Consider the following 21,569-nt stretch of genomic DNA (forward strand, 5'->3'; position numbering starts at 1 on the left):
AGGGTGCTGTGCACAGCCATGTGGACAGATCCTCTGCTGTCCAGGAGCAGAACAGCCCTACAACTTGCACCTCACACACCTGAGGAAGATGAATTTAATTGATCCTCTCATTATTTCTCCAGTCTCTCCGCAGAGGGAGCACAGGGCAGGCGCCCTGATGCAAAGCCCCGCCTCCGGTCTGCGCCGAGCCTTGGTATGACATTTCCAGCACTGCGTGATGTATTAACTTTGGCAGCCAGAGCCAGCAGGCAGGAAAAGCTGCTGGCCCTGGCCTGTGATCGAATGATAAAAGCCCTGAAAATACAATTCCTCAAAGCCATTTTAAAGTCACTGATGGGGATGGGAGATACAGATGACTCAGAAAACAGAGAGGGGAACACAGCTCTGCCCTCCCCAGTACAGAGACCAGGCAAGCTGTGCAAGCCCACCCGCTCCAGGGCTGAAGCCATGGTGATGGGCTAGAGAAAGCAGAGCTCAGGCTCCCACCATGTCTACAGCCAGCCTCAAAATCTCAGATGCTGCTTGCAGGCTTATTCCTCATGGAGAAAGGTTTCACCAAAAAGCCCATGAGGGTGGGTTTCCAAGTCCCATCTCTCATATTTCTCTTCCCTGTTGTTACAAGAAGAGGTGAAACTGCATCCAAGATCCCCCTCTCTGTGCCTTGCTAAAACACCAGACCAGTACCGAGATCACAGCAGTGTGTCTGGTACCTAACACTAAAGAAATGTCCTGATTTAGCCCTGAAAAAATGAACTCCAGCCTGGCTACCTTAGAATAATTAAGTCAGCACCTTCTGAAGTTCTGCATGCAATTTTACCAGGAGCCACAGGCTGAGCTGGATGCTCTCTGCAGCACCCAGAGGAACTGCAGGGCACCTTGTGGAGCCACAGCCTGATTTATTGGTCCTAACGATCATTGATTATAAACATCAAGTTGCATTTCCTAGCTGCTGGAGCCCTGGCGTTTCTATTCTGGGCCATCCCAAGTCTGAATTAATGTGGGCTTGGAAGAGACAGCAACCCTGAAAAATATCTCAGGGTTAGAGAGGCTATTTTTATCCTGGTTTTGGGGTGAGTAACAGCCCCAGGACAGCAATGCAGAAAGGCCAGGACAGTTCAGCAAAGATGCTACCCAGGCCCAGCATGTGTTTCAGAGATGGAATCAATGCAAAGCTCCTCGGAGAGGCTTCTGCAATCCAAGGCTGCAGGCAGGGGATTCTGCCCAGTCTCACCTGGAACCTGGCCGAGGGGAGTGCCATGGGGGAGAGCGGTTGTGCCTCTGCCATGCTGAAGCCAAAGTCCCCTTGTGTTGACAGCTCACGGCAAAACTCCAGCAACAACCGACAGTAGCAAAGAAGTCAAATTCTCAGAAGGGCTGACCAGCCAGATTTGTTAAGCCTTTGCATAAATCCAGGCCTTTGTCCCGATGCCAAGCTGAGAGCCAAGCTCCTTTTCAAGTCTGAGCCATGCGTTTAGAAAGCTATTGCACACCCTGACCCAGCCAGAGCTCGTTAGCGCAATCACTCCTACCAGCGCAGAAGCTCTTCGGGATACATTTCCCATGCAACAAAGTGCAGCTCTAGCCAATAAAACACTAATGAACCGTGCCTACTGGGGCTCTAATGAAACACTAACCATAATTTAATAACAAATTAGCAAGGAAGAGGATTCAATGAAATGGCAGTTCAGCAGAGCCACCTCTCGCATCCCTGGGCTGTGTGGGGCAGGCATGCAGAGTCCCACCGGCCAGGAGATGCACAATCGATTTGAGGGGCTTTCAAATTTGAGTTTGGCCAAATAGACACGAAGGGAGGAAAAGCACCCAGCAGAGAGGGGCAGCAGACCAAACCATGAGAGAGCACATACTGCTCTGCAGAGCCTGGCACACTGTTTGTGTGCTGCTACCCCACTGCTTACAGCCACAGCCTGCAATTTGTTCCACCTTGTTCACAAGGCCAATTCAGTAAACCAGAGGGATTTCACCCCAAGCAGTAGCTTTGGCTAGGGTCAAAGGGAGCATTAGGTTTGTGCAGTTCCTCTTAGTGAGATGTGAGCTACAGAGTCTGTAAGGGATCAACCCAAAACCACGCAGGGCAGAATCTGTGCTCAGACCTGCTGGCTCACAGTGCAGCGGTTCACACTACCAGTGACAGCAGCTGCAATGACCAGCCCTGCTCAATGACCTGCCTTGCCAGGACGCTGCTCACTGGCTACAGGAGGAGAAAGGTGCATCTCACAAGTCCTTGCACACCCCAGCACACCCCTGCAGCTCCCAGGAAGGCAGCAGCTCATGGTCACAGTCAGCCCAAGGCACCAACCCAGAACCAGCACTTGGGGCTGGGCTGGGTGCCCTGCACGCACCCTGACTCTCCCCAGCCCCGGACACCCATCTAGTTGGCCCTATGCTACCTCCTTTGACTTCTCCAAAGCAACGGCAAATCCTTTCCACTAGCAGACTACAGATGTCAGTATGGGCTTTTTGTTCCTGAAGACTGCTGGACATCTCAGACTGTCTCACCAACATGCTGCACATCAACAGGACCTGCCCTTGCTAACACCTGCCCTGCAAGCCCATTTACTTAATGGGGCTTTGGAAAACCTCTCTCTGTATGACTGATCAGGACTCCCCTGGCTTGGAGTTATTATGGACCACAGCTTTGTCTGCCCTGGACACAGAGATCTGCCAGGTCTGCCCACATTTTTCAACATCCCTCCTTCTCCTGTGACACAGAGAGAGAAAGCTTAATAGGGATGCAAAGCATTAGGGTTTTAGCTTTCCCTGTTGCTGGCAGAGAGAAGAGGTGATTGTAGGGTTGGAAATGTCACAAACGGACCCTGAGATGGTCTGCACAGCAACAGCTGCTGCATCCAAAACCAGCAGGCACTGACTCAGAAGAGAAGAAAACCTGCACGTTTCCAGGAATGTTGAAGCAACGCCATACAGCCCTTGCTGGGAATACAGCCTGCATCCCCAAAGGTGTGCCAAAAATCACACCATTGCTGCTAACCAGCTTCTCATCAAGCCAATACAAAACTCTGTGTGTGGCAAAGCAAAAGTGGAGTTCCTCAAAGCCACTAGCATAGGACCCTCTCTACTGCCGGGAGGGGGTAGAGATGGTCAGGGGGAGCTTTGCTACACATTGCAGCAAGAGCAATAGGAGTGCCTCTGTAATCAGGTGCAGGCAGCTGGAAGCAATTCGTCCCATGCCCTCTGGATATGGCATTCTGATTTTAGGTCATTACTTAAGGGGAAAAAAACATGTTTCCCTACCTTGAGGGAACTTAGCTACCAATGGCCCTGGTTTGGAGAGTTGAATCCCAGCCTACTGTTTAATAAAGAAATGATACAGAAATAATCATCCAGCTTGGGATCAAGAAAGGAAAAAGGATTTGTGCAACTTCCCTATGATCCCCTTAGGTTTCACACCATGTAGCATTTCACTGTATTACTTATAATTAACTAGCTAACTAAGGTCAGAAGAGTTTTCTTGGCCTTCAACCCAAGTAGTTTACCCATCTTGGGCATGATTCTGGATCTTTAAATATCTGTAATAATACTACAAGTTTGGGTTAATTATATTAATTATTGGCTATAGCAATGTGGCAATCCCAGAAGACAGGTATGAAATCATTTCAGAGAAAATGGAAAGAGCAACAGAGAAACCCATCTGGACTTGCATACTTGCAGAGTCAGTCTCCAGCTGAAGCTCTAAGCTAAAATCTGTAGGCAAAGATTGAAAATGGACATTTCAGATATGCCAAAGTTTAAAACTAAAAGTATTCAAGGAAAAAAAAAAGTAAAGGTGGTCTTACTAATGAAAAAGTATTAGATCACTTGCAAACTCCAACCAGCTAAATAGTGAATAAAGATTATTCCTTAATTTTACACTGCCCACAAAAAACACATGTTCATCATCTCAATTAGAAAAGAAACATCTATTTTGTCAGAGCATGAAAGCCTTACCATTGACCTTCGGTTTGTGGGAGTCTATTTTCAACATCTGTCTTCTATGCAAAGTTCACTATTTAAATAACTTCAGATGGAAAATAATGCCAGCTGGTATATGCATCATTACATAACACATTCCTACTGGCAGAGTATTAAAATTGCCCTTTCTGGAGAACAGAGTAACATATGTTGCTTAATAGAGAGCGCATATAACCATGTCAGCTTAGAGTAAAGTTATGTATGAGCCCGAGTGTGATGGGTATGTGTGAAAATCATGGAAAACTCCGCGTCCTTAGAAACACGTTATCAATCCCTGTCACACTGTTTCTACAGTAAAAGTGTAAGAAAACTTGTAACCACGCACTGCATGAGAGGTTAGGTAGATCAGGGAGATGGTATCTTCCTGGATTCATCATCCCGCCCTGTACACAAGCATCTGAAAAAGATTAACCTGAAAAAAAATCCCCTCATTTCATTCCATCCCATCTAAACTGCATCAAGTACAGATTTAAGTCTGCTCACTAGCACTCTCCATCAGTAAGGAAAGGTACTGGGAATGCTTTAAGGTCAGATTGAGCTATTAGAATAAATAAGAATTTTTTTAATGCAAGTTCCCCTAAATGCATCAAGCTGTCCCTGTCCTCTTCCATTCTCTATAGCTCTCCCCCTTCTCCAAAAAGGTTTACAAGCTTGTATTGGGGAAAGAGCAGCAGTCTGAGATTCAATTGACATGGAAAAAGTAATTTCCACAAAATTCATTGCTACTCTGCTACCTCGGGAGGCAGGAGGAAAATATCTGCTGCAAGTATAGAAGGGGATGTATTTTTCGCCAGAAAACTATTTCTTTGTGTTTATATAGAAAGGACATGAAGCTCTGAGCAAAGCCAGATCCCACAGAGCCACCTTTGCTGAACACAAAGGGCTGGCTGGCAAGGACCCTGCGAGTGAGCAGCCCCGAGCTCCAACTGCTGCCTCCGGGGATGCCCCTGCAGCTCTCCCACGGCGGCTGCAGCCCACCTCCTCACAGGCCCACAACTGCCGACGCAGGGCTGGCAGGGTTGGTGCAGGCCCTGGCCCTGGAAGCCAGTGCCCACCTCCCCTGGCACCCCACTGCAGCTCCTCCTTGCAGCTGGCTGGCACAGCAGCTAATAAAATACCTCCACAGTTAGACTTTAACCCAAGGTCAGCTCAGGTTAATGAAAGATGTGGCAGAGTAAAGGCTTTCCCAGTACTTTGGGGGAGGAGCAGTACTGTTCTCTTGATGAAGAATTAACTTATTACAAAATGACAGCTGAGCTTGAGCTCAACCAGCACAGGCTCCATGGCTTCAAGAATTAACAGCTGGGGGGGGGGGGAAACTGCATACTTCACAATTTCTGGTGCTGAAAACAGAGGGAACGAAAGTAAATCTCAGAAATGTACAGGTGTAACCTGCAGGAGGGAAGCCTGAGAAACCTTGCTGGGATCCTAATAGCAGTAATTGGGAGGAATGGCAAACAACAGCACTGTGAAGGGGACAAGGATTTTGCTTTGCTGAACCACACAAGGAAATGGCACCAAGACCAGTGCCCTTGGATGACTCACAGCCACCCACAGGCCGTGTGGGAAAGGGAACTGGAGAGGAATATGGCTGTTCCCTGTCTGGGGGTGCCAGGCCACCCAGGAATGGGCATGAAAAGCAGGGAGCAGAAGGAGAGGAGGGCAGCACCTGATGTCCGCTAGCCTTTCACGGGATGAACAGCACCCAGAGCTCAGTGCTGGGGTCCTGCAGGAGAGCTAGGAGCAGACCACAGCCAGGAACATCCCTTCTCTCCTTTATTTCCTTTGTTAATGAGAGCATGAGCATGACGGCTAGCACTGGAGGGGCTGCACCACACCAAGGTGGGCAGCACAGTGAGCAGAGGACTGAGATGTGCCTGTGTGTCCTGTGAACCAACAGTTTCTTGGGCCAAAAGGCTGTGAAAGGCCACATGTAGGAAAGCACACACAGCCCCCAGCTTACCAGGTGCAGAGATGCTACACGCTGGGACTGGCAGCATGCATCTGGGATGCCTCTAATGCAACCATGCCCAATAAGGATGGGCAAGCTGCAGCACCACTGTGCAGTATGAGCCAGAGATCTTGTGAGAATCACGCAGTACAAGTCTGGGCACACTTATCTGGGCATGGAAGAGGCAGAGAGAAAGGCTTCCCAAGGAGTTTCTTCAGGGAGCACTGGCCATCCGAGAGGAGGCTAACCATTTCAGCTAAACGGAAGAACACGACCAAGCGTCCCTAAATAACAGCAGCAGAAAGAGCACTGGAGAGGAAAAGGGAATGATTTAAAATACAGCTTTGGCACAGAAGCACAAATGCAACCTGACCAGGAGTAGCCTCAGATCAGAAGAGAGTCCCTGACCATCACAGCAACACAGGTCAGGGAATACTGGGGTGGTGTCCAGCACAAAGCTGGGCATGGTCTGCCACACAGCCAGGAGAGGAGGCAGCATTGCCTCTCCTGAGAACCATCTGTCAGACGGGATCCTGCCAGCAGGGTACCCAGGCATGGAGCATCACTCCCTTCCCCTACGGGCTACTGCCCCAAAAGCAGAAAGGCACCTGCCAGCCTGCCCTAGCCCGCATCTCCCTCGTGCATTGCCCTAGCTCTACTGGGGCAGCAGCAGATGTCTGGGGATAAAGCAGATGGAAAGCAGGATACCTCCCAGGGGAGTCGTCAGCTTCATCTAAGAGGCATTTCTGAACAAGGCTTCAAAACATCTGACAGTCCACTTCTCCGTGCTGCACTTTAAGTCCACAGGGGACTCAAGCTTGCTGCAGGGGGAGTAGACTGGAATACCTGCTTAGCCTACTAATCTGATCAGCAATAAATGGACTAAAACCCATTTTTAGATGATTGCCTTAAGCCACCCTACCAAAGTGCTGGGCTGCTGCCTGTGTCTGTTGAGGACTCCCCTGACTCTCCCCACAGGCATCCAACCCCATCGCAGCTCTGGTGAGGACGTGTTAACACCCCAGTTCCCACATGCAGCTGTAAAGTACCTGCCTGGCCATGCCCATGCATCAGCAGGGTGCTCTCCCATGGGATACCAGCAGCACCTCCCTACTCCCTCCCAGAGCAAAGAGTTAAGGACAGCAGGGAGATTTGGGGATCCCCTATGTGGGGTCATTTTATTTGTGACATTTGGGGGCAGGACTGAGGTTCCCACTGGCTCCATTGGCAAACCGCCGGCACGGCATGGGCAAACAGGCTGGACACCTCTGCCATCCTGCCAGCTCGTGTTTGAGCTGCTCCTCAGGCTTAAATTTTTCCCGTCACCCTGTCTACAGCCCCATGCTGGTGGTTTTGCCAGTAGCTAGACTTTAATCAAAGGGCACAGTAATTTGGAAGTGGGGGAGGAGTAATGAAGTATTGAATGCTTGTTCTTGGGCTTAATGATGCTTTCTAAAATTCTTCCATGGTTCCTCAGAGTTTGTATTTGCACATATGGGAAAATGGGGCTCTGAGATACATGTGTTTGTCTGAAATAAGATAGGATTTTGGTTTGTACTGACAAGGTCAGTGCCTATTTTCCCATCCAACTTCAGGTTTAATTTTGGTAACCGTCTGTGATGGTCGCAAGTACTGATGGGTATAAATGGGAATCAGTCTAAAAATACCCATGTTGTGAGAGCAGCAGAGCAGAGTTAAGGCTGCTGCTCTGAAACAATCCCTGGACCACAGCATACTCTTATCACACAAAATATGTTTTCCAATAACACTGATTACTTCACAATAAATTCCTTCTGCTTGGCTTGCTATTTCCTACCACAGTTGCCTCGATCCACTTCCTCCAACCTCCTGTCACTACCTCCAAGTTTCACGAGTTGAGGTGGCAAACAAGCCATCTTCAGACTAAGCAATTTCACAGGAATCTCAGAGAAATCAGAACTGGTAAAAATTAAATCAATATCAATCATAGGGTTAGAGGAGAAAGTTCCTCTAGGTAACAGCTTATTCTCACCCTTTCTTTTGCAGACTTCCATTTATAAGACATTGACCCTCCTTACAAGAAATCCCTAGGGGTTCCATACCTCCCTGTCCCAGTCTTAGTGTGTTGGTTTTTTGTTTTTTTTTTTTAAAAAAAAACCTTAGAAATCAAAGATTCAAAGGATACCCAAGACACATCAGTGTATCTCCCCTCCCAAGGCAGCTTGCAGCTGTTCTGGGTGCCGCAAGGCCCAGCGCTGCACAGGGAGATGGGATGTGGCAGCACAGTGCACACAAGGGATGCAGCCAGCAGTGCAGGAGCACACTTCACAGCTATGTTCCTCAGCTCCACCCAGCACCTCATCAAAGCCACCAACAGGTCCCTGTGCATGTGTTACTGTTCACTCCACTGATACTAGGCTTATAAACTGTGGACCCCATCCTAGCACAGCCATATAATTTCTTCCAGAGCCTGGGCACACACAGTGACGGTGCTGAGTGGGACCGACCACTCGTGGGCTGGGCAAAGCAGCACCTCTCAGCCAGGCATGAAGGTCAGCAGAGACCGTGACACAGGCTAGCCCCCAGCCTTGAAAACATCCTTAAATCCCTTTCAGAAATCCAAGGAAGTGATAACAGCACAGACCGGACCTGCGTGGGAGGCAGCAAGCTCCCACTTGCCTTCACATGCTGCCATGTAGGATGACCAAGTGTGGCACATGCAAATTAAACAGTGCGTGGGTGCGTATGGGATACTGGTCAAACTGGTTGCAAAAATAACCAGGCTTTGAGCTGCTCCCTTCAGTTAATGAAAACAAGGAGAGGACTCTGCACACATCTGCAGGCACTGATTTGCACTGCTTTTCACAGCCCTGGAGACACAAGAGATTAGCTGTACACGTTTTAATATTTACCACCTGTTGCTAAAATAAGCAGAAGCACATTCCTTGGAAACTCCAATCTGACTGGAATTTATGGCATTTTTAATTAGATACGCATTGGTTCGACCTATGCAGGCAAAGGCAGTGGGTGCACAGGCTGTTTGGTGACTGCTCCTTGCAGTTGCCCTTTGAAGAAGGTAAAAACCTACAAGGGCCTAGAAACTGCCTCTATTCATCCAGCCTAGGGTGGGTTTGAACCCATGTGCTAGAATAAGCTTGGGCTTAAAGAAAAGCATTGCCATTTGCAGCAGTTTAATCATGCCCATTTATAGTGAACCCTAATTAAACTCCTGCCTCTTTCTGGCACAGGCAAGACCTGATGCCCTGGGGACCCGGGAGTGCCGGGTGCTGAGCAGTGCTGGCAATGCCCAGCCAGGCACCTTCCTCCATCCCAGCAGGAAAACAAAACTTCTGTGTTCAAGATTATCTTTCTTCCCTAAATGCTTTCTAAAACAGACCCTACCTCAAGGCAGCCGAGATCATCTTCACCCGCACAGAGGAGGCCAGAGGCAGGGCTGACACCACAGAAGAGCACAGAGTCACTCGGGCTTGAGCTAAGACACCCCAATTCCACCCTGAGGGCAGGTGACAAAGAGAGGGGCACCATAAGAACATACCCACGCAGCGCTTCAGAAAGGTGTCAGCACGGAAAAGCTTGTCGACTCAGAATACGGCAAGATTTATGCCTCAAATTGTGAAATTTGTGAAATACAGGATTTATTTCAGTATTTTTTACTGCGTACCAAAGAGCTGTTCTCCCACGGTTGCATAAAAAGCTTGAGTAAGACCAGTTGAAAAGGCAGATGAGAATAGCCAGGCAGAAGAATAGTGACAAACTGAAGGAAGGCAAGCTGGTAATACTGTAACTATATCAGCAATTATGAAATTCAGACAATTAATAAAGAATGAATGAGCAGCAATATTAAACACTTAGTGCATCAGAAATGAGCCAGCCCTGGGGGGCCCATTAGATGCTGGTGGTACTCAACAATGTTTCTGGGTGGTAACTGGAGAAAAGAGGTAATTACTCATGCCACACTTGTTCTGTGGTTCCTACTTCAGCAATAACTAACTCAGATATTAAAAATCATTCACTAAATTCTACACGTTAAATTCAACAAATCTGAATAATGTCCTTTAGCGAGGTTTAGAAAGAATTATAGACTCAGATCCTTGAAAAAGTTCCAAACTAATAAAAGTTCCAAGATTTTAGAAAACAGTCAATACAAGACCTAATGTCAAGCAAACGGATCACAGTACAACCTGGCACAGCAATAGTTCAATACAAGTTGGTATCCTAAACTATCTCAATGAAATTAAGTGTACCTCACAAAGCTATCATGCTGGCTAAGAAATCTAGAGAATACATTGCTGTTTCCCCCTATGCTTGTGTTTTGACAAAAATGTTATCTATAGCAACAATACAGCCCAGATTAAGGTGACAAAATCCACCTCACCAATGGATCCCAAAAATGAATCAATGCCAGAGACTGATGACAGAATGCCACTGTGCTTGCAGGAAACCCCACAGCAAGGAAAGTACAGCAATGCTCATTTTTATGCAGGTCTGGAAGAAAACACAGGGTATCTGCTATCAAGATCAAGTGTACAGGAATTTGGCATCTACTCATTTCAGGTTGATTTTATATGGCATTGACCAAGCAGGCTCCCAAAGGAAAAAGCAACAGAAGCTGCATCCACAAGATGCAGAAATGCATCCTAGAAAAACCCTGGAGACATCAAAAGGTGTCATACCAGTAGAAAGGACACTATGAAGAGATTGTGATCCTGGGCATGTGAGCAGGTCAATGTGCAGCAATATAGAAAGGTGACAGTATCTAAATCACAGCACTGTTGAAATCACTACTAATATAATCCATCCCGACATAACATGTTCTGCTTTACTGTACACTGCAAAGAAGAAACAGAGAAGAGTTTAGAAAAAAAGCTAAAAGAGCATGAGGCACGTTTCCCAGACTCCTAAGTCCCCGAGGTTAAAACAAACGCTTTCTGTTTAGCCTATCCAAAGAGTTAGTTAGGAGGGCGCATGTCCACAGCTCAGACCTGGGACTTGGGGAGAGCTTCCTCACATCAAAGGCTCGACTTCAGGCAAACGCAGAAGATAACTAGCTGGGAGTTTAAGTTGGATCCATTCAAACCACAAAAAGACAGATCTTTTTTCACAGAAAGCTCAGAGAGACCTGCACTCCGAATCACACTCACCACCAGCTTTGTGCCAATTACTTTGGATTTCACTTTTTTTAGATATTGATGACTTCTTAGCTTGCATGTAGAGGTCAGCGGAGATGTGCTCTTTGTGTTTCCAGAACTAGAGAGGTACACACACATCCCTGAAGTTCCTGGAGATCAGGGAGTGTTTGAAGGAGTCCAGACCAGCCCCATCCATCATGTTTAGAGGGAGTAAGAAAATGTCATTGAGCAAAATGCCAAAACAAAACTGGAGGCCTTGGAGGAAAAAGAAAAAGAGATGGCTCTTTGTAATGTATATCACTATTGCAATGCAAGAACAGTACTGTAAAACATCACAGGTGGGGCTGTGTGAACAGGGTGTTCAGTTGAAGAGTTCAGCTGAAATTTAACCATCTTTGCTGAAGTTCCCTGTGGTGAATACCCACTTCAGGCTGATTTTTGCAGTTTCCACTGAACCAGATCACCAGTCTCCATAAGCAAGCACATGGCAAGAAGAACTGGTTTGATTGGGTTTTTTTTCCCACCACATTAAACCCATGTTGGTCAAAACCAAGTGATAGATTAAGAATCACTAGGATCCTCATTCTTCGTCAGGGAAGCTTGGAATGAAAAGGAAACATTTTCTTCTCTGAAAATTCATCCAAATTTAGCTACATTCTTTGCCCAGAGTCTTTGCCCTGGGTAGACTTCACTCCATCCTGGGAATGTCCAATCCCTCAAAAAATTGAAGTTGAATTGCTCAGTTGAAGAACATCACTTCACCCGCCAACTATCATCTACAGGGACACTGAAGCAGACAAGGACTGCATTCGTGGCTGCAGCGCTGTGCCGACAGGCAGCAGCCCTTGCGCAGCCATCGCAGCCTGCCTGTGAGGCGAGGAAGTACAGGCAGGAGGAGGCAGCTCCCAGGTTTTCATCATGCTTTGCATGCTACAGCCCTTCTCCACTGGGACTGGGAGAGTGCTCAGCTCCTTTATCTTGTTCTTGGCTGTGCTTTTAGTTCTGCTGTCCTACAATAGGTGCATCCTTTCCTACAGCTCCCCAATTAAGTAAGATCCATTCAACAGACCAGTTCACACAATAGTTTTTGCAGCCTCTCCTCTTAAACAGATGTGATCCTTTCCTCTGCTTCCATGTGCCGCAGGAACACACTGTAACTCACACACCCTTACAGCTCTCATGGCCACAAAATCCTGTGCCAAAATCCTTCTCACCTTGCTGAAGGCAGCAAGGCAGGCTCTGATGCTGCCCTTCCCCCTCAGCCATTTGGTGTACAGCATCTCCTGGAACACCTTCCTGCTGCACTAAGCCAAAACCACCAAGAATTAATTTTAGCAGTTGAAGAAACTGGGACACATGGCATTTTTTTGAAAGGCTGCAGCTCTGTGCTTTGCTTCTCTTCTGAGGTGATGCAGCAGGAAAGAACACCTCAACAAATCAAGGGGTCCTTGGCCTTCAAGGACCAGCAGAGAAGCACAAGAGCAGAAAGGATCATATACAAGAGTAGCATTTAAACTGTTGTCTTCAGCTTGGTTCAATTTTAATTCAAGCTGGGAATTAAAATCCTGGTTCCCTGAGCAGGGATCCCTCTCTTGGAAGGAGTCTGACAAGTCATTTTAGTCTCCTTGCATCTCAGTTTCTCATCCGCAAAACAGTTATTAAATATGGCTTGACCCCTGACAACCTACTTGTAAGGGGTTTTTTTAATCTTTTCTCCCTTTTTCCTCAGATATTTTTCCCCTTAATCACAGGGCAAGAGCCAGGTCTCACCTCTGGACACTCATGACTGGCTGGGAGAGGCAGCTGCCCAGGATACGGCTGCCCGCATCTCTCCTACTCAGTCAGGTCCATGCAACACCAGCTTCAGTGGTCAGCACAAGGGGGCATCTGGAACCCATTCCATCCCAAGAGTAAATCGCTGCCATGACGGCAGCATACTAATGAAAGCCCTGATTTATTAAAAAACAAAGGAAAATTCCATATTGCAGTAAAACAGAAGGAAAAAACTTCCAAATAAAAGCGGTGTCGTGGGTGCGAAGAGACGCAAACTCAAGGGGATTGGAAAAGGGGGATGGGTCCAGTTCTCCGCTGTGCTGACCAGAAAAGTGCTGGGAGATGCCGGGATGAATTGCAGACCCTGAAATCAGCCACACCTCAGCATACCCCTCTCAAACACATTTTGTTCTCTCAACAACCTCTCAGCTTATTCTTATGAAGTTAGGAATTTACTCTAAAACACAAAAATAAGTGGAGATGTTTATCCTTGCTAACAAGTTTCTAACAGTAGGAAAGACTATCACCTCCCCATGACAGTGGTGGGGCTGGAGAGCACTGAGCTGGGTGCATTATGGCTGGTAATGCTGAACACAGCCCTTTTCCTCAGTAACTATTTTCTGCAGAGCTTTATGCAAGCTAAAGGGTCAGGCAATCAAAGGCAGCTCTGTCACCTCACAGAAGGAACAGAGAGCTATCAAAGGATGATGATTTGAGTAAGAACTCTTCAAACCTTCACAAACAGCAATTACCCATGCTTTCATGACCCCAAATCTCCCAGAACAAGCTGCAGACCTCCCCCTTGACAGTCAGGCTAAATCCAATCATGCCCGTGAGCCAAAGCATACAACAAATCACTCTTTTCTAGGCAGAAGAAACCAGAGCAGGCTCATGGACAGCAGGAGAGCCATCTCGCCATCACTGACAGCTTCCTGCAGCATTCATGGCACTGTAGATGTCATGTGTGTCAGTGCTCCAGCTGTGCTGTGTCCCTGCAGAAAGCAAGGTTTGCAGCATTGGATTCCCCTGCTTCTGGTGTAGCTGAGCCCTTGCACCTAAGTGGGCTTGCTGCACTACCAAAACCATGTGTGCAACCCAGGGAGCCTCAAATGAAGGAGCCATAGAAAGCCAGGGCACCACTCCAGCATTCACCAACACACCTGCACATGCTCTGCTGAGTCCAATGCATAATGCAACCCATTAGTGAAATGCTTAAAGCCTGCTTGGAGAAACACTGCTGAAGAAGAACAAAGGTGAAGCAGGAGGAAGAGGAGGGAGCACAAGGGTACTAAAGGGGACAGACATTTGTGAAATGACTTTACATGCTGGCCATGAATTTAGAGAAGAGGTGAGACCCGGCAGAGCACTCTTGGGCTGGGAAGAAGCAATGCTGAAAGTCTGCCCTCTCCCCCACCTTCAGGGAGCTGGCAAATGCTACTCCCTATCCTCTCCCTTGAACTCCCAGCAGATATTTGCCAATAGCTCAGACAATGGCATCGGCAAGGCAGTAATGTGACTCACTGCAAGAGCTGGTGAGGAAAGTTCCCAACTAGGGAATGAGATGAGTCACAGGGAGATGCCATCAGCTCTTTGAGAAGGAAGAAAGCCCAGTCAAAAGGCCAACCCAAGCAAACACAGGCCAAGGATGCATGATGGGGATGTAGGGAACACAAGGCACTGCTGACTCCCAGCTTTTTGCCAGCAGCTCTAGTCCTGCCCTGGGCTCAGTGCCTACTTGGCTCCCAGCCCTCTCAATGGCATTTGCCTGGCTACAGGCCAGCATCACCCACCAGTGGCACTGCTGCTTGTGCTGGCATGCCCAGCATCAGTTGATGTGGTCCTGCCTGAGCCCTGAGCACCACCTGCCTGTGGAACACTTGACCAGAGCAAAAGTGCTGAGCTCCTCAGAGAGGCAGGATGTATGGGGAAGACCATGCACCAGCATGCCCCTGCTGGCTCATTAGCTTTCCCAAAACATGCTCCCCTATCTAGGATATGGTTTCCTTCATCCTCACTGGCTCCACAACAAAACTCTGCACCCAGCTGAAACCCCTTCCCAGGCTGGACCCCCTGCCACCAAGTTCTCCTCCCCACTACGGTTTGGAGCCTGGCCACAAGAGACATGCTGCTGCTCCAAGTCCGGAAGAAAACTCTTAGCTAGGGCACTGCTGGCCAAAAGGCAATGAGCTTATCATGCCTTATTTATGAGGTCAGCTACAGGGGGAAGAGGAGCATGCCTGTTCCTTGTCTCCTCAGGACCTATCAGGTCGCCTGTCTGGCTGAGCCCAGTCATTCCTGTCATCGCATGACCCAGCAAGCCCTGCAGACAGCTGGCACAGGCTGTACTTGTTCACATCTGCCCAGGAGCACCTTCCCAAAGTTTCTGTGGCCGGCCGTGCCCAAAGCTCCATCCCCACCCAGCTTCCTCCAGAGCTCAGACCTTGTTTTCCAGTGTTAATGGCTCACACTTCACACCTCACCAGTTCAGATGCCTGCCCTCTGCCACCTGGAGTCACCTGCCTCCTTAAATTTGTAATTTTGCTACATGTGCATTACAACAGAGTGTACATACAACTTGCACTACTTAGCACTGCCAGTAACCTTCAAAGGTTTGCTGGAAAGCACCTACCACATCCCAGCCATGACAGTAAAACAGAAAGCAAAGCCAGAGCCACCACACTTTGGCCAACTCTCCTGGAAACCATCCCTCCCCTATGAGCAGCCTTGGTCAAAAGGCTGCTCCAGTGAAATCTGGTACTAATTTAACCAGCTTATTGATTAATGCTAACTACAGGATGAGATCCTGACCTATTTCATGCAACTGAGCAGGTGGCATGTTGGTAGCAATACCGGACTAGCCATTATTTTATTATGAAATGAAGTGGCCCTGGTGGTGCTGGGAGAAATGCAATGAACTTGCCTGGAAGCCTTCACCCTTTTTACTGCAATTGTCAGTGCACTGAAAGAGCAATTGAAATTATTAGATATTCCTTCGGTTCCTCACAGATCTAATACAACATAATCTTGTTCATCTTGGATAATCACATCAAGTCATTAGCTTGCTGATAATTCACCTCGCACCAAGTGCCGTGACTTGGCAAAGAACAAGCTAAGCTCTTCAGCTGGCCAAATCCTGAGCATCTCCTGACCAGCTGCTGCCCACCACACAGGTCCCCTGCAGGCAGCCAGGGGTGGGCTGCCTCAGCTCCATTTTACAGCAGGGACAATCATGCTGCTCCCTGCATGATGAAAGAAAGAAGAAAGAAAAAAGAAAAAAAAAAAAGGCATCATCATAAATGACCTAACGGTTTTAAAAACTTGCCCTATCAGGAATAGGGGTATCTCAGAAATATTTTAATTAAATAAGCTCTGAATTACACTAGGCACTCTACACAAATAACTGGCCAAATGTATCAATTTTCACACCAGTCCGACTGTGCATGTGGCTTGCAGAGGATGCAAAATCTTGCTTTTAAACAAGCTTGTTGAAATTCAGCAGTTTTGCCAATTTGCTAAAATGGAGCTCAGCTATGCAAAGCAGCAGAAGTCCCAGAAAATCAGATGTACCTGACAGAGTAGGAGGTGTAGAGGAGCTAGATTGTAAGTGCTTGAAATGCCTCCTTGTTTTGAGCCTGCAAAACTCAGCTGGACACTTCCCAGATACAGGCTTGTAGAAAACTTCCATAGAAGTAGCTTTTAAGAAGTGCTTATATAGGATTTCATCCTTTCTGGCACCTAAGAAAACCTGGATTAAAGCTGCACTCAGCAATCTAAGTAGCAGAACCAGCATGATTCCAAATTCTCTAGAATGACTGCACCAAGCCCCAGCCAGGTAGCACTGGCTGCACTGGAGACATGCCAGGAGCACAGAGACAGAGAGCAAAACATTTGCATATATTTACATCTTGACAACATAAAAATTATACAGTTATCATTGTCATTTGGGGCCCCATGTGCTCAGCCATTCTGGAAAAAAATTTAAAAAAAGAAAAGAAAGATGCTCTGCAGCTAGCTCAGGCACTTTAAACTGAAATCTTCAACATCTTATAGTCCTCATGGTTGGGAAGATGCCTCAGTTGGGCTCCTGGTCTCCAATACTGTAACACCCTCTTTGTAACTCACAGACGTACCACCTGTCCCAGATCCCAGACCACTCTCATGAGCCCCTATCTGAATTACTCAAGCTTTGCCCATGACCGGTGCAGAGCAGAAGAGCACTGTGGCCTCTGGGCTGCTGCTTCCCAGGAAAGCCTGGGCAAGGAAGGTCCCCTGGGCTCACACCAACAGGGCAGGCTGGCTGCAGCTTTAATGACAATTTAATTACTGCTGAGCTTGGGACATTTTGATGCTCAGGTGCCCACAGGTAATTATGTGGACTTACAGATCTGTTTCTCACACCTTGCATCCAGAGGAACCAAGAAGCATTTTGAAGGCCAACATACCCGTGCAGTTTAGGGCATGAAGCAACATGGACCGGGTCACCCTGTTTTGGGATGAGGAGGAGAAGGGGTTCAGTTGTACAAACACAAGACCAACCACTTGCCAGGAAAACAAGCCCTGGCCTATTGTATTTATTAATACTGACGTGGCCATTGGTGCTCTGCAGGAAAGCCAGAAGATGTAGGCTTTGGAGGAAAGCTGCAGCAAATGCTCACAAAATTGCTGTCCAAGTACGTCCCTGACATGACTAAATGTCCCGTCCCGTTCCATCAAGTCCTCTCAGAGCCAGGGATTTGCACGAAGACACAGAGCAAGACAGGGCCTGTGTCACCACCAAGCCCAGCCAGTGCAGGCAGGAAAAGCAGGAAGGCAGAGGCAGCAAGCTGAGCACCTCCCCTTCCCTCCTAGTCCCTGAGTTACAAGAATCCAGGAAATTCTCCAACATCCTCCTGCTTCTGGACAGAAATCCTCCCTCTGACCAGCACCATGAGGATGGCCATGCCACCACCAGCTCTTCAGCAAGGGGGAAGAAGGGGATGGCATCCCTGTCCTGCAACACCAACTCTCTGATAAAGTCCCTTTCAACCCCGATCCACAAAAGGGACCAGATTTGGGCTTAATATATACATCTTGCTCTGGCGAAGCCATTCCGCCCACAGCTGTTGTTCTGCTTTGCTCTCTGGAGAGTGGCACCACAGCAGCAGAGCCCAGCCAGAGCAGGAATCTCAGGAATGCTGGCTATGCCGTGTCCTCCTCTTTTCCCCCAAAGGGTCAGGTCTGTATCTAAACAGGAAGCCGGGATTAGCCAGGCCCACGTGGAGCACTTGCCCTCTGAGAACCGACTGCCAGGGAGGAGAGGGAAGGCATCACTGCAGAAACTGCTGCTGCTCATGGCCCTGCCCCTCCCTGCTCCCAGCCCAGTGCAAGCAATTACAGGGGGCTTCCAGGGCACTCACTCCCTCAGCACCCCCACTGTGGACAAGGTGCTTCCTCACTTCTCTGCAGGATCTTTTTTTTTGACATTTAGTAAATAGAGTCAAAGCCCAGCGAGCAGCCAGAGCGAAGGCAGCACTGAGAAATGGGAGTTGCAGTGGTGGGGGCAGGGGGTGGTGGTGAAGGTCCCTCTCCTTTATCAGCAGCAACTAACTCAGAACGGACTGGGACACAGCACTTTTTTCCCCCTAAACCAGGGACTGCATTAAAAACCATACAAACCTCAGGGTCAGCAGCTGCTTCACACACCACACAGAATCACTGCAGCTTGCACTTGAAAATCTCCCATCACTTGCTTTCTGTGCCTAAATAAGCTTTTTCTTCCTCTGGTTTCCCCGTGCCAATATTTTTGGATTACTTTATTCCTAATAAATAGAATAGGTAGAACACAACTACCCTTCTGCTTTAAGAAGGACACACATTCCTTGACCTCCAGCCAAATTCAGCCTTCGCCACCCAGCCAACAAACACCCTTGCAGCACTGTGGTAACATCTTGCTGCTAAGTGCAAGGCCAGTGCAAACCATGGGAAACCAGGGAAAGGCTATATGCATAAACTCCTATCAAACAAACCACCCTGGCATCCTCTTCGCAAACAGCATCCCGCAACAAACAAGCAGACATTAGAAGTGTCTCTGGCAGATCTGATCTGCAAAATCATGGCCTTCCGATGACCTGCATCTCTCCTGTGTTACACTAGATCAAGGAAGCCTGACACGTTTCAAGAACATCATTCACCATGAGAAATCATTATTTTACCCTACTTTGTGTCCTTTCCCTACCATTCAGACTTTTATCTTTGAATTTTCTAGGCTATGCTTCAGTTTATTTGTATTGGTCAATAAGGATTTTTTGGTGTGGGGTGTTTTTTTTTTTTTCCTTAGGATTTGTTTAAGCCCTCGAAGTTGTGCCAATCCTCCCATACAGATACAGATTTATGTGATTTTGGGGCTGGAGCTGCATTCTTTCAAAAGCCTTATCTTGAAAGGCTGCAGAAGAAACAGCTGTTTATAAGAGCTCTTGATGGTTTAACAGCTGTCCTGTCCCAAGCCTCATTTGGAACCAAGGTGAGCAAACCTAATTACCATAAAGGACTTCCCAGCTTGTGCACCAGCCACAATATTAACCACCACCAAGAGGACAGGGCAGCAGGTAGGAAAATTGCTGAGAAAAGCCCACAAATTATTTACATGCTGAAAGTTTGAAACGGAAGAGCCTTGCAATCTGTGTCCTTGGGCTACGATACTCCTCTCCTCCTCTGGTGGTGAGAAAAGAGAAAATGAGATTATAGCAAGAATCCACAGGAAGGGCTGAGAGAGGAGCAGGGTGACAGTCGAGCCCTGGTAGGGCTGCTCAGCCACACAAGCAGGTGCTTATAGGATCCCACGAGGTGACCAGAAAGACAGCTCATCCATTACTCAACATCCCTGCAAGTGTCCACAGCTCCTTCCAGTCAAAAGTGATATTCCCAGGAAAGAGCCATCTCTGGTAGATAGGGCAGACCCCTTGCTGTGACCCACAGAGCAGACCAAGCCTGTGGCCACACCACCATGTACATCAGACCAAGGTCCAACCATGCCCAAAGGGCTGTCTTGTGCATCAGAGAGCAGTCAAACTCCTGCTGTTTTAAGCCAGGGAGCAGCGAGCTCACTGGGTGTGTGGTGTGCTCACCTACCAGCCCACCCTTGAACACCTTCCAGTTGTGCAGGTGACAGGCTAGGGAGCAGAGGGAAAGCTCCTCTCCTGGCTGTTGGCCAAGCATTATATGGTAAGAGTGCCCTGTATCCTGACTATATTTTGGGAAGCCAGATGACTTCATCAACAGCTGACATCCCCTGACCTACTTGCTGTGAAACAAGCTCTCTGCTGGCCAGCCCCAGAGCTCATTACTCAGCACTTTAATTTGCACATTGCCATTTACCAAGCACCAACCTGCTGGCATATTCAGGCAGCACCCAAATTTTCATGCAGCTGAAGCACTTACGCAAGCAGTAAAACACAAATGTACCTCTTCCACAAGTAGCTTCCTGTTACTTTTGAATCAGGACTGACACACAAGGAAATCCTCCAAGTTGCAGATAGTTTCCATCTGGTCCTGGCAGACCCACACCCTGCACCCAGCCTGCACCCCATCTTTGCCTCCACAGCACACACTACTGCACAGGACACAGCACCGTGAGCACAGAGACAGCCCTGCTGCTGCTCAGGCTGCAGCTGAGCCCAGCCACAGCTCAGGGGATGCCCAGCTACCACCGGGCACAGCCAGCACTGGGGATGCTCCAAATGTGACAGTGAGGCACATGAGGCTGGCAGGCATCATGCCCAGGTCGCACAGAGATCTCAGAGGAGAGAGGGATGGTGAAAAATACACAGTTATGAATAACCTGAAGGACAGGACTTAAGCAAGAGGAAGCTGTGAGCAGAGCCAGAGGAGCGGTGCCCCCGCCACCCCAACACAGAAGGGGAAGGAGCATCCTTGCCACACTCACCCTGATCCGCCGCATGGCTGTCACGATCTCCACCCGGCTGTTTGGCCGAGGCACATCCAGGCTCCCAATGTACTGGAAGGAAAAAAAGAGCAGATCAGTTGAGTTTCCATGGCGCTGGAAACCTCACAGTCCCACCATGGCTTCGATGGCATCCCTGGAGGGAATCCAGCATCACTTCTGGGGAATAGGAGGCATTTTGCCCACTGCACCTGAAGCCTTGCATGCCTCCCACCATGAAGCTGTTCCCTTACCACAATGTTTCAAGGATTCGGCAGCCCTTATTCTAACAATAAAACAGCTCTGGTAATCAGACCAGCAGGCCTCATTCACTTATGCCGTGATCAAAGTACGTAGGTCTAAGCCAATATCCCTTCAGCTGCACTGAGTCACCCATTACAGACCTGGATATTGGAATATCCCTAAAATAGCTGGGGCAACCTGTCCTGTGACAGGCCCTTCACTATTTAATTACAGCCCTGCCAAATCCTTGGCTGTTTTTGCAGTGATGCTGAGCCTCCAGGCCAAGCCTCCAGATTAAAGGAGTCACTTTGCTATTGAAAGGGGACCAAAGGCAGCGCCACTGTGACCCAGTGTAGAGACATGCTGAACAAAAACCTTTTTAAAAGTATAATAAAATGGAAGAGGGCACCTTCAGAAGAAGGATCAGAAAACAGACAAGTGATGAAGAGTCAATGCTGAGCACTAAAAACATGTAGTTAGAAGAAAAGCATTTTGAGCCTCTTTACTAGCCCACTGCACTCCCACGCTTCATCTCGACACAAGCGCTGACGTAACCCTCAGCAGCACA

At 48.2% G+C, this 21,569-nt stretch overlaps 1 protein-coding gene across 1 annotated transcript in view; it reads right to left on the reverse strand.

Annotated features, from left to right (window-relative positions):
- NOS1AP (nitric oxide synthase 1 adaptor protein) overlaps positions 1 to 20,913 on the reverse strand; it is a 30,658-nt gene extending 9,745 nt beyond the window's left edge. Inside the window, 2 exon segments of the mRNA XM_026854095.1 lie at positions 20,762 to 20,848; positions 20,851 to 20,913. Of these exon segments, the coding sequence (XP_026709896.1) occupies positions 20,762 to 20,848; positions 20,851 to 20,913 (150 nt within the window).
- Between the last annotated feature and the right edge of the window lie 656 nt (positions 20,914 to 21,569).

This window comes from Athene cunicularia (genome assembly GCF_003259725.1).
Source record: "Athene cunicularia isolate RWA chromosome 8 unlocalized genomic scaffold, athCun1 chr8_part1, whole genome shotgun sequence".
In the NCBI taxonomy this organism is placed as follows: Eukaryota; Metazoa; Chordata; class Aves; order Strigiformes; family Strigidae; genus Athene; species Athene cunicularia.